The sequence below is a fragment of the Rhinolophus ferrumequinum genome, chromosome 12 (genome assembly GCF_004115265.2).
Source record: "Rhinolophus ferrumequinum isolate MPI-CBG mRhiFer1 chromosome 12, mRhiFer1_v1.p, whole genome shotgun sequence".
Lineage (NCBI taxonomy): Eukaryota > Metazoa > Chordata > Mammalia > Chiroptera > Rhinolophidae > Rhinolophus > Rhinolophus ferrumequinum.
Genome location: NC_046295.1, coordinates 63,349,307 through 63,368,722, shown reverse-complemented (window position 1 = coordinate 63,368,722; position 19,416 = coordinate 63,349,307). Strand labels below are relative to the sequence as shown.

The window sequence follows — 19,416 nt, the reverse complement described above, 5'->3', positions numbered from 1 at the left end:
GAGATTGAAAAAGACTTGAGGGGCATAACCCCAAATGTAATATGTGGATCTTGTTTAGATTGTTTTCAACAATTCAGGTGTAAAAAAGACATTTTTTTTAATACAATAAGATAAAAATTGCACCGTCCTGGTAATAAAGGGTAATTAAGAAATTAGTGTTAACTGGGGATGTGTGGGTAATGAAAATGGTTATGTGATTATGTTAAACAAAAAAGTAAACTCCTTACATTATAGTTCATATGGATCGATTGAATTAATGTCTGGGATTTTCAGCCATAGCAAGAGGAGTGGCAATCGGTGTCCTGCTCAGCGATAAAATAGTAGTGGGAGAGATGAAACAAAAATGGTAGACTATTGGTCATTATTGCTGTTGTGGAATAGGAACATGGGAACTTACTATATTATTGTATCTACTTATTTATAAGATTGAAAATTGTATAATAGCATTACAATTTAAAAAATAATTGCAATGGAGCTTACCCCACAGCACCAGAAAAAAACATGTGCTAGGACACATACTTCTGCCATTGAAATAGCATAAGTTCTAGAAAAACCTAAAACCTGAAGAAAGGTAGGCTTCTGAGGAGAAACATTTGGCAGAGGTATCAGTCCTAAGAGCTTCAGAAATATCCACAACAGTTTTAGATCAGAACTCTATGGGGCATGATGCTAACTTGAAACAAAATGTGGGACTCAGGGTAAATTTTCCCTAGCAGGCAATATCTGCAGCCATAGCAAGAGGAGTGGCAATAGCTATTGTGGTCAGCCTAGTCTGCTCCAAGAGCGAGGGACCTGTGTATTCCCACAGAGCAATGTACCTAGAGGGCCTCATGGTTGCTTTAATTTTCCGCTGTGTCTGGAAATTATTAGTGATTTTTGAACTAGGGGCCCTGCATTGTCATTTGCACCTGATTCACAAATTATGGAGCCAGTCCTGGTAGTCAAGCCTGAAAATGCCTTCTGAAAAGAGAGAGTGAAGGCTACACGTCTATTGAAGTTCCAGAAAAACAAGGCTCAAAGGTGAAATAGTAAATAAAGTGTTGCAAATATGCTAGATGGGTCTGAAGGAAAATCAATCAACATTAGGTGACAGACGCTGGCCCCTTTGGAAATTCTAAATTTCTCAAGAAGATAAGCTAGCTAGGAGGCAGTGTACATGTCCTCCAGAGTGACAAACATGATGCTCCATCTGAGCACCCGATAGATTTCTCCCAATTTAGCTTTCACAGGTTGTGGACCCTTGACAAGTAGCACAGACTGACTGGCACCCTAGTAAGGGCGAACCCAGGTTATCTCCTCTTTTCTAATGTTTTCTGGCAACAATAATGGAGACCTAGATTGCGCACCATAATTGAGTCCACGTTCATTATTTGGTTGAAACAACTCTTGTAGGGGTTGGGGTTATTATACTTGTGTGTCCTAAATTGTTGGAGCGTGAGACTACTAAAATGATCATTTTATGGGTCCCATTGCCTCCGAGAATCTTTAAAAAGCAGGATCCTAGAGATACTGGGAGTGGGATTATTTCAATCTCACAGGTGCTCTAAAACTGTAGCCATCAGCCATTGAAGATAACACTGACGGTTTCCCTGAACCTGAATGAGAGCCTCTGGCTGAAGGTGAGAGGGATAAGAAATTAGGAAAGAATGAAATCTAGATTTTTTTCCCTTTAATTTATAAATGGAAGAGTTTTCATTTGGGAACTTTAAATTCTTCCTGGAAATTTAATAATAAGGGAGGGTTTATTTTGTTGTAATTGACAGCTTTCTTTTCCTCCTTTTGTCTGGAATATCATTTGGGCTCACTGCAAAACCTCTGATGATGATCCATACATATTGCACAACACAGCTAAGCATAATGTGAGATGGTAAATAAAACAGAGTCAGTTATCATTCTGGAGTTCAACGTGGTCTTAGAGTTAATTAATGTACTGCTCTGTCCCAGAACCTTCTGGGAGGTCCAGTGGAGCACAGAAGGGGACATAATGGAACACTATTGGCATTGCAGGTGGCTTCATGAATGTGAGAGTGTGCTGACAAACTGCTGGTCTCCTCCTCCAAGGGGACAGATATACCCTTAGCTGATGATGGGTTTTATTGTTAAGAACAATGAGTTACGAAGGGAAAAAAAGCCAGGAGTAAAAAGGGAAGCTGGTCTCTCCTCCACTCCCACATACTTGCCAAAGGATAAAATAGAAACTTGCCCCCTTTTTTCAATACTGAAACATAGCTTCCACCCTTCCTGCCAGTTTCCCTTCCTCGAAGTAGGCTGCAAATGTCTTTTGGGTTTCAACTCAAATGTCTCCTTACCATAATGCTTTCTGACCCATCACCTTATCCTTATTTATGTTTTGTCATAGCATCCTGTCTTAACCATTGATTCATTTGTTTGTTTGTTTTTTGGCTATCTCTTTCCTTGAAATGTAAGCATCACAAGGGTAGAGCTTGTTTTGTTCATTAACACAGGCTGATTGATAGGTACACAGGTAGATAGGTATGTAGGTAGGTAGATAGATAGATAGATAGATCCAGAATCCTACATGGCACACAGTAGGCATTCATAAATATTTGTTGAATGAGGAATGAAGAATGAATGAATGAATGAATGAATGAATGAATGATTCCTCTGATTGTTGAGGTTGGAGAAAGGGACTTGTACATGTTATGACTATCACAGCCCTCTCTGGGCCATCATTCTCCCAGTTACCCTTCAAACAAGAAGGGTATTAGGTTAATGTGCAATAAGTAAGTCCCCCAGTTCAGGGCTTCTCTGTCCTACAACCCGGGGTGAAAGGTGGAAGGGTAGCAAGGGGCTGAGGAGGATAAGAAAACAGAAGTTATGTTAGTCTATTTCTTGGATGAAGGAATAGAAAGCTTTATTTTTCAATCCAGTTTTATCAGCAGTAAAGCTGATATTTTTATACCCATTTGTATTTGTTGCCAGTTCCAAGCATAAAAGATGAAGGCTTGGTGAAAGAAATTCCACCACATTTATCAAACATTGAAAACAATAAAGCCAGTTGCAATTAAAAAAAACAATGCCAGACTAACCTCCATGGATAATAATGCACCTGTAATAACAAACTTAGGCATAATTCAATAATAAATTCCCATTCTTTTAGTGGTAGCCACAAACTAAAAATACATTCTAGGTCATCAATTGTAAAAGTAATGTGATATGTTTCACATCAAGTAAAATGTCCATTGAATATCCCTACTTGCATTTTATTTGCATGAAAGACTATAGAGAAGTATTTCTGTTACATAAACAAGCTTCTTCATAGAAGGGGTATGACGTTACTTAGTAATTTGGAAAATGTTTCCAACTGGTTTTTTTTTCTTTATGTAATAAGGAAGTACTTGTCTATTATTGATTCCATATTGTTTCATTGTTTACAAATGTTTTGATATGGATTTTTAAAGAAAAAAGTGATCGAATCTTCCTTCAATAGATAGTCTTATCCATCAGTATCCAATTCGGCATAAGCTCTTTCCCACTTGCTTTCCCATTGTTCATCTCCAACGTACAAAACAGACAAGGGCAGTCTATCCAGGGGCTTTTTCTCATGGTATTCATGAGTTTGGACCTTTAATTTCTTTTGGAAAAGTTAACAGTGCTAACTGCAGATTGAGATTCTTACCTTCAAAATGGGCTTAAGCAGCCAGTGATTCCAAAGCCCTTTATAATAACCATATTCTATTCTCTCTCCACTCCATTTTTCAAAGCACTTTCAATGACATAATAAGTTTTATTATTGATTATCACTTTAAGGGGTAATATGAATTTGTGATAAGGAGATAGAGCCATTATTCACTCTGAAATTGCAATAGTGTGTAATGGAAAGCCTAATGGGCAACAGATCCAAATTAAGTCCTGAAATTAATGAGCAGTTTGGCTTGCGATGCATTACGTCTCTTTTCTTGGTAAGGGAATAAGACCACAGGAATACTTAAGTCTTTTGTAAATTCTGTTTCTGAGCAATGATTTCAAAGGACACAATGAGCTCACATGGATTTTATTTCCTCGTGTTCTTTATTATTTTCTAGTTTCTCTTAAAGAGGTTTTTAAGGTTACTTGATTTAAGCCAGCAATGATTGATAGGAGTAAATTGAAAACAAACATAAGCAAAAACTAAACTAAACTAAGAAAAATTACACAGGAGCAAGTGAAAGGATTTTATCTAAATTTAGTTGTAAGCAGCCTGTTATTTAGAAATAGGGAAACCTCTCAAATATCTTATTTGAGTAACTAAGATAAAGGAGGTGCTGTTTCAAATAATACCGACCTAAGGTTTATTCCTTGAGCCAAACTATATTATATGAGGGCTTGTGAATTTCATTCAAAAAATACAAAAGTTTAGGTTAGAACAGCACATAATTTGAGTCTGAATTAAGATGGAAGGTGCTTTCTTGGAAGGAAAACTCTTATTCTACAGTAGGGTTTTTCCCAAACAAACTCAATTTCCAGCCACTCTCCTCTAAACATTTTTTAATATGTATATATTATATTTTATATATATATAATACATATATATATTATATATATATATATATATATATATATATATATATATATATATATATATATAATCTGTGTACAATTAAAATTAATTTAAGTTTGATTGGTTTGGTTTGGAGTAGTAGTACATAATTGTCCTCTTGAAGTAGTAATAATAAAAACCTAATCTGGCACATTGACATTTTACATTTCTCCAAAAATTGTAACATTATCCCCATCAAAAAAAAAAAAAAAGGAAAAGAAAAAAAAAAGGCTTTTAGTCAAAGTGTAACTTTCTTTCCAATCTGTGTGAGATTTATATTCTCATACTGACTTATGTATTTCACTTTGTTGCATTTTCAGAATTTGGCATACTAAGTTTAAACATTATGTTGACTCATCTTTTTTTAATAGAAGATAAATGGTCCAATAAGTATGTAATAAAGCAGCTTATCTAATAATGCTGTTAAATGCTGATTTAATATTCACCATATTAACATCATTTGTATTTTCTAACAAAATAATGGCACTTAGAGTTGTTTATAACGTCAGCAGAAATAATCAATGAATAGAACAACACATTTAAAAAGAAACAGTGCAGAAGAAAGAAAAAAATACCTTTATTATCTTGCTCAGGTTCACTTTCTTCTATTAATAGAAACAAGACAAAACAAACAAATACAATAGACACACAAACAAAAACAACACATCATGAAAAGGGAAATCTTGGACCACAGAAATATCAATTGTGCAACAAGATTAATTAAATCTGCTTATTCCTTATTTCAGTCAGAAACAAATGCAATCAAGAGAAACTGCTGGCATTTTAAAAGCAAACTATTAAATGAAATAAAATTTCAAATTATTACTTTTAGTCAGATACTACACAGAAAATAAACTACAGCATACCCAACAACAGAGTTATTCATGCATTTTTATTTTAATGCTGACAATTCCCCTTTCTTTCAAGGCAACAGACTGCCTACTATTCTTACAAATTGTGTTTCCCCTTGTTAACTTGGCTTTGCCTCTTACAAGGCCCTGCTGTGAAGTCAGTGATGTTGAATCTGGGATCTCAGCTATCATTTCTATGGCAATAGCCTCATGTTGTGGTAAACAGAGGATTAGGGGTTTTCTGCAGAGCAGAGCCTGTCACCAACAGACATTCTCTCCTCTGCTCAGAGAGCAGAGAGGAGCAGATCACTATCTTCTAGGAAACTACCAGTGAAATAAGCTATAAAGAAAAAATGTAAAAATGTCTAAATGGGTTATGCAGAATTGAGAATTTATAAATTAAAAAAAAAATCCTGGAAAAGAGACAACAATTAATTGTTCCAAAGTGTTTACTATAAGCGTGTCAGATGTAGATCCTGCATGGAGTTCTATTTTTCTTTCTGGGAAGGTTTATTTGTTCATAGCAATTTAGACCTTTCTTCGAACTAGTGAAAGCTAATTGCAACATGTGTTTAGAAGTATAAAACAGCAATGGTATCGTTAACTACATTTAACGGTAAGAATATATTTGCATAGTTCGTCACAGATTATGGATATTTTCATACATTATACATTATCTCATTTTACCCTGGCCATATCCCTGTGATTGTGCATAATTTATATTATTCAGCCCATTTTCCAGACAAGGAATCTGCGACTCACAGATATGTTGCAGGTGCAAAGCCAGAAATTTTTTAGAGCCTCAAATTGTCTGTTCTACTTAGCATCGTAGTGAGAAGTCCTCATTTTTACATTTAACAGCCAATCCCCTTCAATTTAAGTGCATTATAATTTCCTATTTAGACTTTACTCTGTCTGGACTTTTCCTACTTTCACCAACAAAGTCAGTGGCACGTTCTTATTTTAAGTATTAAGGTCAAAGACTACTTAAAGTTTCTGTGAACCAAAGAGGGGTTATGTAATAAACCTGACATGCTCAGGGGGACACATGGCAGGCCTGACAAGTTCAGTGACAGAAAGGAACCACACAGGATGGTCTGATCATAAATTCCACTGGGTGGGTAGTCAGGTCCCAGGCTTATAGCTTCCTTAGCAAAGGCCAATCTTGACCTTACGTGAGCCCTGTGCACTGTTCTTATGAATCTAGGATGACATACCTTTGAAATGTCAGAGTAATTTTCTTTTCTAGACTTCTCAGGGCACAACCACAGGCACCAGAGCACAGAACCCCTCATTGCTATCTTGTACCCAGCATACCATCTCTAATTATTAACTATCCTGCACCCACCAGTATAAAAGAAGTATGTGTATCTCCATTTTGCTTTTTATCTAATCCAAGAGATTTCCTCACTTTACTTTCTCCCATCTCCTTAATCTACCACCAAAGGATTTCATGTACCTTCCTTATGTTTTCTCCTTCAATTTTAATGTATAAAATAAGCTGCAAAACTGCCCTTCTTTGGAGCATTTTCTCAATGCATTGAGATCTAGCTTCTGGGCATGCCCTCAAAAATTGGGCATAAATAAATGTATAAAACTTTCCTATAGGTTTGGAGTTATTTTGTTCTAGATTGAATACATTTGTGGTTGTTAAAGTAGATGCAGAGGTTATCTGTCGAATGTAGCTCTAAACAAAGCAATTGTTTTTTTTACACCATCCCTAACAGTGTCTGGTAAAGCATAAGTATTGGATAAATATGAGTTTTTCCTGTACTTACAACTGGTCAACTGGACATTTGAAAAACTACAGAGATCCCCTGTTTGTAACACAGACCTTAATCAGAAGAAATAAATGAAGGTCCATGGTTGGACCAGGCTAGGCCTGAAAAATTGCACTTGAATACCTTTGGGCTGGCATTTCTTTCTAGTACCTCAGCACAATTGTGCTTATTATTTCCCAGCTTGGAAAATATAATATCATTTTTTTTTGCCAGCAAAATAACTATTTACAAGAAGCTAAGATGGGCGTGGGACTCATACAGGAAGTGTCTTATTCCCTAGCTGCTATAACTCCAAAATTTTATTCTACTAATGTTGAAGGGCCTCCGTAAGTTTTGAGAATCAGATTCACTCATCATTTTACTGTTCTTCCACTACTCTTGCTAAGGTTCTGGAGCAAGTGCAGGAAAATTCTGAGTTTCCTTTCAGTTTTGCTCCAGGGATCTTTTCCTAGGCTGTACTCAGTGTATTATACTCTGAGGATAATGCTGATTTTTCTTTGCTAGTTTTCACTTTGTTGTTATTGTGGCTATTGTTCCTTTTGCTTGGTTTGTTTGGAATTGGAAGCAGTGCAAAGTTTTGAAAGAATGCAGCCATTTCCTTCACTGCAGATACATAGAACCAACTCAAGAGCTAAAGGAGTATCTAAGATTTGCCCTTTTCCTCGGATGAGGCTTAGTTTTATCAGAAATTACATTTTCATACACAGACTCTTAAAATGTCTTTCCATGCATAAATGCAAATATAAATCTTTATACATATATATATTTATATATGTTTATGTATTAATATGCACACATATGTATACACATTCACACACAACTGAGGTTACTTTAAATTAGAGACAATAATGCAAGCATAATCTGCAAAATCTATTTAAGCTTGAGCACACCCATTCAGTGTATGAGATTGTCATTCCCAGGTCAAACTGTAGTCCTGGTTTTTCCATATATCCTGCTTGCCTAGACTGTGATCCCTCTTGACTTCTGAATTTATTGTTTTACCACTTATAAATTTTTAAATTTTCTGCTTCATGGTCTTTATTCCCATTTAATTGCTAAATTCTCATTTAACTGCTTTGTGTGTAATGCATCCACGATCTTGTCTTTCAAATGGATTTGTAATCTTTGGGGGGGGCGGGTTTGGGAAGGGAGCAGCATATCATACTTTACTTCTGTTGTTGTTTTTTTTTTGTTTTTCTCCCCTAAAATCCAGCACAATCTCTTTAAAAAAGAGAGAGAGATTAATGATGAATTTTCCTTCTCTGCATTCTTGGGATTGTTCAGTAGGATATTTATAATAGGGAATCAGAGACTTCTCTTTTTTGAATAATCTGAGATAGTCAACATCCAAGTTAAATAGTATATCCATCATTTTCTTGAATACTTTGATTTACGGGCAACTTAATATTATCATAGCAACCCATTTTAAACAGCTCTGTTTAAGAAAAAGAATATGCTCTAAATCAAACTCAAACTGGTTTCCTTATACTCTAGGTCACCCATAAGACCTAGTTTCTACTTCTATCCACTGGGGTTGAAAAATCCATCAAATATTTTCATTTTTCCAAGCTTGCTAGCCTCCGTTCACCATCCTGTTTGCTCACTTATGAACCCCTTGCTTACCCCCTTTACTTACCTGGAACTGAAACTGGCATACACATACGATCTCATACAAAGAATAAAAGACTCTTTCTAAATTCTCTATCTCTGTGAATGTAAATTTGCGTAAGTTCTTATTTGCAGTCATATAATAATATAGGCGGGTCATTGCAAAGCATGCATAAGCAGTATTCATTTTTATACTTGCTACTGATTAAGGTCTAGCTCCTCGATTTTGAACATGAGTGTGTGTGTGTGTGTCTGTGTGTGTGTCTGCGTGTGTGTGATTTGATTCTAGGAAAGGTAAAAATACGTTTTTCCTACTCAATTCACTGTGTTAATCGATTAGCGAAGGAATTTAGTGGGGAAATGTGTTGTGATATGGGAGGAGGGAAAGCCATCAAGTTTCCCTGGTAGAAATAAAAGGAACGCATTTAGTAAAATTATACTGGTCAGGTAGACCTTGTGGAGAAAAAGAAACAAAACCAAAGAGAAAACAGGCTGACGGTGTGGGATAGTTTTGCATTCTTTCGACTGAAAGAGTGAAGAGTGCCAAGAAGATAATAGGAATTTAGCTACCTAGAGTTGAAGTCGCACAGAGGCTGAAGTAGCACATTCTTGCTCTTCATGAAATGGCATTGTTTATCATTTTCTTCATAGTCAATCTCTTAAATAAATCCCTGACCGTCTGGTACTCTAAGAACAACCATTTGAGGCTTTTTATAAGGACATACTTAGACATTGGGAAATCAAAATTGTGTTTATTAGGGTCGTTTTTCTTTGCAGTTATACTCATACCCTTACAACAATCCAGGCAGGCAGGTCTGGTTTGAATCTTCACTGCACTGCTTACGAGCTGTTTGATTGGGCTACTGTTCAGTTTCTCTAAACTTGAGTTTCTTCATGCAGAAAATGTAGATATCAGTTCCCAACTCATAGAATTATGGAGACGATGAAATGAAATGATTTGTACAAAGTAATTAATTAATATAGGCAGCTAACACACACTAGAAGGGTTAAAGGCTAATTTTGAAGCCAGGTCTTCTCTGTCTCTCTGTCTCTCTGTCTCTCTGTCTCTCTCTCTCTGTCTCTCTCTCTCGCTCTCTCTCCTCTCTCTCTCAGCTATTTCTATCTCTAGAGTATCCTTCTGACTCATGAAAATTGTTCCTCCAACTGACTTTTTAAAAGGGTTGGTTTTAAATTTTATTGTATTTTAAATTTTAATCTCCCTTAGCTGGCTGCGTTCCAGATATTGATCATGTTGAGTACCCTTTTTCTGGGTGTTAAAAGCATGTGCTGACATCCATTGCTCAATTATCTGAAAAGAGAGGAATCACTCTGGAGAAAGAGAAATCCACTCTTCAGACCCTGTTTTTAAAACATGGATGCCGATCAATACTAGATTATTTGAATCTGTTCATAAATAGGCTACATTTGTTTCATCTAGCATTCTATTTAGAAGTTATTGAGTCAGAGATGCCTGTTAGAAGACAAGCATTATAAAGAACAAAAAGGGTCATTTTAATTGTTTTGTTTTTTACTTAAAAAAAGCATTGGCTCAGGAGTGCTTGAAAAGTAATCCCATCGAGGCTGTGTGGGACTTGTTTCTGAACAGATTCTTCTTTTTGCTTTCCATTCATTAAAAGAAAACCTGATATTCATAATGATAAACCAAAGTCAATACCTGGTTTTTCTTTCCTGACTTCTTGGTAGCTAAAGCAAACATACCGGAATCCTGGTGTGCCACCACTGTTTACATTTCTGTCCCCTTTGAAGCAGAGTTATGCTTGAGGAGGTTTATCCACTGTGGCTCCATCTCAGAAGCCACCAGAATGCACGCTGCCTTAGAAAACATACACAGGACCCTCACAAACAGCCACTCTCTTCTCAAAGTAAGACTTGCCTGTCGCTGTGACATCATGATTCTCTCAAGTGGCTTGGGTTGGAATCATCTCTGTGGCCTTTGAGATGATAACATTTCCAAGCTTGTAAATAGGGATGGGTGAATAGTGACTGTGAGCACGAAGTGTTTACCAACTAATTCCAACAGAGCCCACACGAAGTTCAGTTGTTTTTATTTCAGTCTCAGATGCCGATAGAGCAACTATAAAAATATTTTGTTAAAATGGTCCCTGAAAACATGTTAGAAGTTGAACCATAAGCCCACAAAAAAGTTGGACTTCAGTTCTGATTCACTTTTTTCTTAAAACAAATCAATTCTTTCAAAACAAATCATTTTTTCTGATTTTAAACGGGAGAGGATGCTAGCCTGCTGAATTGCCAAAACAGAAGCCTTTCTTAGTTTACCCTTTTAAAGGAGTTTTGTTTTGAAATTAAATTTTAGATTTCCAGGAGAGTTGCAAGATAGCATAGTGAGTTCCAGTACCCTTCATTCGACTTCCTCGAATATTAACATCTTATATAATCATGGTATATTTATCAAAAGTTTAGTTTACTTTTAAATAACATTTTTGACTTACTCTTATGAAAAGGAAGATACCTGAGCTCTCACAGCAGTCAAGAAGCTAAAGTTTATTAAAAACCAGAAATTATTTAATCTTAATTTCTTTAACTTTTAATTTTGTTTAGCTGGGAAAAGAAACAGGAGCCAAAACCTTAATCTTAAGTGACCCCATAGGGTCCCAGTTGTCTAAAGTGGCATTGGATTTCCATGGCCTTTGAGATGGGATTCTAGGTGCCCAAATAGGGCCATAGGCCTCCAAACTCTAGGTTTCTATGCAGACAAGATGGTAGACATATACTCATTTAAAAATTATGTCCAAGAATGGATACCATAGAGTATAATCTAATCTCAGTGTTAGCCTGTGAGTCAAATCACAGCTCATTCTGGTTTTTGTAACACATGAATAGATAAGAAATGCTCTAGTCCTTTCTTTCCCTGATTATGAGGTACTGCCAGCCTGTGCTCTCATGATAAATCTGCATTTTTCCATTTCTCATTGTGATATGATCTGTACCATGAACTGGTTTCTATTTATCAATCAAAGCCCTGTTGGACCTCACCTCTCTGAAGCTTTCTGTGACCTTTTACTACCTCTTCCCCTCCTGAGTATGTATCCTACAAACTTCTATCATTGCAAATATATTGAACTTCAATTATTGTAATTACTTGTTTACATGTCTATATTCCTCACTATATTTGAAAACTTTTCAAGAAACAAGCCATGTCTTATTTATCTTTGTATCCTTAGGAATTACCTCATTATATGGAGTACAGTAGGCACTCAACAAATGAGTAAATTTGAAGCTGCCCTAACATTTCTCCTACTAATTGTAGATACGCTAACTTTCTCCTTAAATTTGCAAGCTTCAACTGGAATAAAAACATTCCAAGTAGAAATCCTTACGTCAGTGTTTCTCAAAGTGTGGTCCATAGACTGACTACTACCTACATCAGGACTATTTGGGAAATTGTTAAAAGGCCTTACCACAGACCTATTGATCTGAATCTCTGGGGAATGCCTCCTAGATCTCATTATTATTAATAATAAGGTCTGCGCTGATGTTTGAGAACTACTACCTTGAAAGAAAAGTTCCATTAATCCATCAGTTTCATTATTTCCATCTCTTTCCATAGAATTTTTGAAGTGCGTATAATCAATGATGTGACAATAAATTAAATTAAATGACAACACGTTAATATCAGGGAAAAGGAGACTTCTGGTTGGTTTAGTGTAACTTGCACATCAAATTGGATTCTGAGATACAAGCCAGGTAGCACAAAAGAATGAGGCAAAAGAAAATAAACATTTCTCTCCATAAGAAGGAAAACAAAATGCCAGTTTCTCAGAAGAGACCATTTCCCCCTAAAATTTTAAAGCAATTTCTCACTTGAGATTTACTTCAGAGCAGTGTATGATGGAATGATCACTATTTTCAGTAAGATTTTTGCCAAATAGATGTTTTTCTAGTGAGTAGAATATGATGTAGGCTCAGGATATTCACTAAGGTTGCCTGGACTTTCATGTTGTTATACTATTTTTCTTTGGACAGGTTGACTCTAAACAGCCCTTTCTAGTTTTCCAGTAAAGGTACATCTTCACACAGCTTCTTAGAGAAGCTGCCTTATATCACTTGTCACAGTGGGGCCAACTCGAAGTTATAATCTCTATACAAGTACCAAGAATGCAGGTACAAAGCATTGCTGATTGAGGGTAGATTTATGTTCTTTGGAAACAAGAGAAGCAGTTGGTAATGTTGACATTCTGTTTGTGAAATTTGAGAAGCCTAACCAGCAATAGTCTCTGGGTAGAATCATCCGGCTCTGTAACAATGTAAACAACAGACAACAATACCAACAACAGCCAATATTTATGAAAGAGCTACCACATAGACACTGGATACATGCTCTCTTGGTCCATTTTAAGAACCCTATGTTCTAAGTGACAGTGTCCCCATTTCACAAACGAGGAAATGCACTTGCAGAGGTTAAGTAAATGATGCAACCTCACGTAACTAGTGAGTGGCAGAGTCAGGATTAACACCCAGGTTTATCTGATGCTAAAGCATGTGAACACTTCAGAGTACTGATCTACACAGAATAAATATAGTGAAAGGAAAGACTCAAGAATGGGGTAATGGAAGATATCTGCGCCTTGGGATCATGACATCCGAGCTCCTTGCTAACTTGAGCAAAGTAGTAATTTCTGGTCTCAAGTTTCCTTATCTGTAAAGTAAGGGATTGAATTATATGACTTTTAGGGCCCAATCCAATTTAAAGTTGATGATTCCTCTTCTGACAGCACCAAAGTGAATCAAAATCTACTCTATTTGAAATAAAAATTTAGTTTTTGCTGTTCAACTTTGTATTGCTTCAACCTCAAAGAGAAAGATGAGACATGGAATAAAGAGCTGCAATTGTCTTCACATGTATTTAAATCATTGCTTTTGTTGCATAGAAATTACATTAGCCCTAGAACTAACATTGATAACTATTATTTGAGTGATTTCTCTGTGCCAAGCACTCTTGTAAGAACCTTAAGTACATTAGCTGAATTTATCCTCCTGCAACTTATGAGATCAAGTGTATTATTCACCCCATTTTACAGGTGGGGAAATTGAGGCACAAAGAGACGTAAGTGAACTGCCTGTAGTTATACAGGTAGTAAGTGGTGGAGCCAGGATTTGTACTAAGGCTGTTTGCTCTAGACTCTGGAGCCCAAACAGTTTTCTCAAGAGTCTAGAGTCTATGTTATTGGCCAGAACATTTAGTTCCCTCTAGAATATGCATGCCTTCTATAGTCATGGAAACTTGTATGCATTCGAGGAAATGACTATATTAATTAAAAATTGAAAGTCATATATTTGATTTCTGAAGGAAATAACTGAATGTAATATTATTCAAATTCCGTATCACCATAGAGTTCTAATAGCTTTCCCTGATATCTTTGCATGATTCAAAAGAGTTACATTTCAAAATGAAGCCCAGTGAAGTCATGGCCTTCTCTGTCTTGCCTAGTGCCTGGAAAATCACTCAACGAATCTTTGTTGGAGGAATTCATGCATTAAAGAGAAAGAACTTTTCCTCTTTGGTATATGTATGTTTGCACTTGTGCATCTCATTTTAATACATAAAAAGTGAAATAAAATCTTACTTCAATTAGAGTATGCAAATTTCAGCTCACAACATCGCCTTTCAAACAATATGTCAACATTATATGGAATAATTCAATTATCTTAAATGATTTAAGGCAAATCTTTGAAGCACATTTTTCTTCAAACCTGTAATTAAAGAGGGCCTAACTGTTTTTTAATTTAAACTATTATCTAAGTGCTATAATCATTATATAACTTTTTTTTTCTTAGAGATCTTTACTGATAACTCTTCAACAGAAGGACCACTTTAGCATTGTTTCTTGAAAGTACTACAGAACTCTTCAGATGAGAATGCAACATAATATCCCCTTAAGTCAGAACAAATGGGTCAAACTCTTTTCTTAGAGCATGCATCCTATTCATCATGCAGATTTAATTTTCCCCTTGATTGCCCCCCAGGATATCAAATGTTTATGCCTTTTTCTTTTGTTTGGCTTTTAAATACACAGTGTACTCATGACAGCAAATCAAACCTGTTAGTGGCATCACAAAGTAGAACTGATGCCGGGAACAGGACCACTGCAAATTTGATTAAAATTGCAATCACTGAGAGCACAGCACACATTTGGGGTGTTAAATACCTCTCTCTGTGGCATTTGTCATATTAAGAGCTGCAGCATAAACAAAGGAAAAAGCGAATCAAATGTTGTGTAAACATTACATGATCACTTACACTACTCTGGACACACTAAGGAAAGAAGGCAGCCAGAAATCTAGCATTTTTGAAACCAGTCCTGATCTTATCGTTTTATCTATTGACATTTGCCTGCATACCATATATGGTATATATATTATATAATATGTATATATTATATACATATTTAATGATTTGATTTGGTCGTTTGGAATTCTACTTGTTGTCTTATATACTGCATATGTCTGCACACATTCTTCAAAAAAAAAAATGCCTCCGATATACCTGGTCAACCCTAAGGGCATGTGGTGAAGCCTTTCAACTGAGCAATGGACTGGCAGTACTCAAGTGTGCTGACAAGTGATGGAGACTCGTGTACAGAGGCCACTTAAATTTGCCAAATGGCTGGCCTTCCATCCTCACTCCCCAAAATGCCTCTCCCAAGTGCTGACACAGGCTTCTGCTTTGGAGGCCCCATGCAAATGAGAAGTTGTTTAAACCTTAGGGAAACTTGCAATAACACTCTACCTAAAAGGGCTCTGTTCTTGTTCTTTGTCTGCTGCTAGGGCTTTCATTTGCAGCTTTGTACTGGTGCCAGCCAACCACTTCCCACTGGTATTGCTGACTGAAAACCATCCTTGGTTCCAGCTTCACTTTTGCCCAATCTTTTCCTAATAGCTTAAAGCTCCAAGCGTAAACAAAGTAATAGCAAATGCAATCAACAGGGAGCCCAATACATTCCAACATCCGTCTATTTTAATTTGGATCTTAAGTATTCTACACTCAACCAGTTTCTATACACAAAGGAGGATTCTGAATGTAGTAAGATCCACACTCAGCTCCAAATAAATAAATCATTTCATAATAGGTAACTCAAAGAATATAAAGGAAATACAAGGGAAATATGTGAGAATATAAGGGAAATACGAAAAAATTATATTTGTAAATTTTTAAATGGATCTTTCCCAATGATTTAAAAACTAGTAACAATGACCTCTGGCTATAAAACAAGAAGAAATTACATTATCATATTAAAAGCATTTAATTTCTGTGATGTAGTGTTTATTAAGCACATTTTTTACAGGGCGAATATCCCTCTGGTCAAAAACACAAGTAAAATCAGAATCTTACACTTCAGAGGTCATCTAAAGCCTCCATGATGGCAGCCTCTCCATAAAGTGCGATAAGACATTTCATTGTCCTATCACTCTGCCATGTGTCTGTCTTTCTGTCCTTTAGAGTACTCGGGAGAAAACTGTTTCAGTAAAGATACGTTGATCATTCTTTGGATACACACCATACCTAATAGAACATGAAGCAGATTGGAGAAACACACACCAGACTCTTCACTTAGAAGAGAATTCCTTCTACAGGGCACTGAAAGTCACTCTGTCTCTGTTTTCAATCTAACAAAGCCAATATGCAGCAAATATAAATGTTGGGGGGCTGGGGAAAGACCACATGGAATCACGCTACTGAACATGATGCTTTCATCTCTATGAGGAACTAATGAAAATAAATGATCTCAAGCAGAAGGAACATTTCTAGTTAATATAAGGAAACCTTTATCAGCCAATATGATTGATTTATCTTTGTTTTATCATTGTATATTCATTCTCACATTTGGAGACAGCTAAGGAATGGTCTTACTAGAAGCAGAAGCCACAAGCCAGGTGTGATTGATTGCCTTTAAGACAAATAAGACAAATCTCAGTTTCAGAGATATTAAAATGCACAACAAAGAAACAACAACAACAAAAATTAGCCAATGGTGATTGTAAGAAACCAATGACTCTGAGATGCTTTCCATTTTAATATTTTAAAATATTTCAAAAATTAGAATCTATAAAATATGATACATAGATTTCTTGGGCCCTCATTACATCCTGCCACGAAACTGCTCCTAAAGCCCATTGTCACAGAGGTTAAGCTTTTCAAAGAAAGAGCCTCCACAGTTGTGAGATCAACAAATCCTTTCTGCATTGCAGGTGACTATGGAATTTGGGAAACCACAGAGACTCCCCTGCCAGTGTCAAATCACTATACCTACATAGTTCTCACCTAGTAGTGCTTCACTTTTCTGTGGAAACTTACCTTTATCTTGCTTTATGATAACACCCAACCAAGTGTAGAAAATGTTCACTGAGAAATCAGAATCCAAATTGAATTTTAGTGTTGGATCTTCTGAGTCACTATAAAATTATAAATTCCAGGTTTCTGCCTATAAGTGAGAAAGGCGAGTCTCGTGGGGAGAGAACCCACCAGCAGCTCTGGATCTCTGAATCTTTTCACTTCCCACTCCATCGTGGTGGCTCCCTTACTTATTCTTGCGGGCCTCAAGCTTACTTTTTTTATGGATTGATTCCTTCCCTGAGGAAATGGCATGTTCCATATTCTGTTCATTAGGACCTCACCTTCAACCTTAATTCTTCTGCCAATAGCCAAATGTTGTGAATATCTAATCAACATAGGGATTAATTGCCTTTGACAAATTTTTCCTATCCCTCAGTTGTTCTAGAACAGAATGGAGCAACAGAACAGTAAAAATATATATCAAACTAGTGAACAGAAAGGTTGATGTCACTTTTATCAAAAGTGATATGTTTGGAAAAAATAACTTTTTCCAAAGCCTAAATATATGTATTAATTCTTCCTAATTATAAAGGTCTCTTTTGAAAAAGCTCAAAAAATATAGAGCTATATAAAATATATGTTAGAAGTTAACCCCTGTGTAATTCTATATGCAGAGATGATGACTGTTAACAATTTGATATATGTATTCTAATGTATAATATATTAACACTATTTGTTTATTTGCTTTTGCCTGTAAACTTTTTATTGTTACAATTTTTTAAATTAGTTTCAGGTATACAAAACAACATAGTGATTAGACATTTATATACCTCACAAAGTGATACCCCAATGAGTCTGTTACCTATCTGACACTGTACATAGTTATTACAATATTATTGACTATATTTCCAATGCTGTACTTTATATCCCTATGATTATTTTTTAAAAATTATAGTTGACATTCAGTATCATTTTATATTAGTTTCAGGTATACAGGGTAGTGGTTAGATATTTATATAGCGTATCAAGTGATCCCCCAGATAAGTCTAGTATCTATCTGACACTATACATAGTTCTTACAATATTATTGACTATATTCCCCATACTGTCCTTTATAACCCTGTGACTATTTTGTAACTACCAATTTGTACTTCTTAATCCCTTCACCTTTTTCACCCAGCCCACTAACCCCTCTCCCATCTGGCAGCCATCAGTTCTCTGTATCTATGAGTTTGTTTGTGCTTTGATAATTTGTTTATTTTGTTTCTTAAGATTCCACATGTAAGTAAAATCATATGGTATTTGTCTTTCTCTGTCTGACTTATTTCACTTAGCATAATAACCCTCTAGGGCCATTCATGTTGTTGTAAATGGTAAGATTTCATTCTTTTTATGGCAGAGTAATGGTCAATTGTATAAATGTACCACAATTTCTTTATCCTGTCATCTACTGATGGGCATTTCGGTTGTTTCCATATCTTGGCTATTGTGAATAGCACTACAGTAAACACAGGGGTCCATATAGCTTTTCAAATTAGTGCTTTGGATTTCTTTGGATAAATACCCAGGAGTGGAAATTGCTGGGTCCTAAGGTAGTTCTATTTTTAATTTTTTGAGGAAACTCCAAATTGTTTTCCATAGGGGTTGCACCGCTTTGCAATCCCACCAACAGTGCATGAGGGTTCTCTTTTCTCCACAGCCTCACCAACACTTGTTTGTTGATTTATTGATGATAACCATTTTGACAGGCTATCAAAATGTGATAACTCATTGTGGTTTTCATTTGCATTTCTCTGATGATTAGTGACATTGAACATCTTTTTATATGTCTGTTGGCCATCTATATGTCCTCATTGGAGAAATGTCTATTCAGGTCCTCTGTCTATTTGTTAGTTGAATTGTCTGTTTTTTTTAGTGTTGAGTTGTATAAGTTTTTTATAAATTTTGGATGTTAACTCCCTATCAGATGTATCATTGGTAAAAATCTTCTCCCAATCATTAGGATGCCTTTTCATTTTGTTGACATAACACTGTTCTTTAACTACTTTTCACTAATGAACACATTAATATTTCCAATGAGTTAATATTTCTAAAGAAGTAGAACTCTACCTTGCACATGGTAAGCACTATGTAAGTACTTATAAACAAATAATAATAAAACAGCAAATAATTATATTGTGTTTACACTGTACCTATATTAATTCATGTAATCATTGCAACAACCTAACAGGTAGGTGCTGTTTTTTTGCTCCTATTTTAGAGATAAGAAAACTGAGGCTCAGAGATGGGAAACAGACCCAAGTCATATATGTGGTGGATAAT

General features: G+C 35.8%; 1 protein-coding gene across 6 annotated transcripts in view; it reads right to left on the bottom strand.

The window, feature by feature from the left end:
* The window catches only part of MUSK (muscle associated receptor tyrosine kinase), an 85,734-nt gene that overhangs the window by 44,411 nt on the left and 21,907 nt on the right, over positions 1-19,416 (bottom strand). For 2 of the 6 annotated variants that reach the window (XM_033123396.1, XM_033123392.1), the window contains exon 6: positions 5,116-5,145. The exons of 2 other annotated variants lie outside the window; for them this stretch is intronic. In XM_033123396.1, the coding sequence (XP_032979287.1) occupies positions 5,116-5,145 (30 nt within the window). Of the gene's footprint in view, positions 1-5,115; positions 5,146-14,968; positions 14,999-19,416 lie in introns of all 6 variants that reach the window. 2 more of the 6 variants (XM_033123395.1, XM_033123397.1) reach the window with 2 other exon arrangements.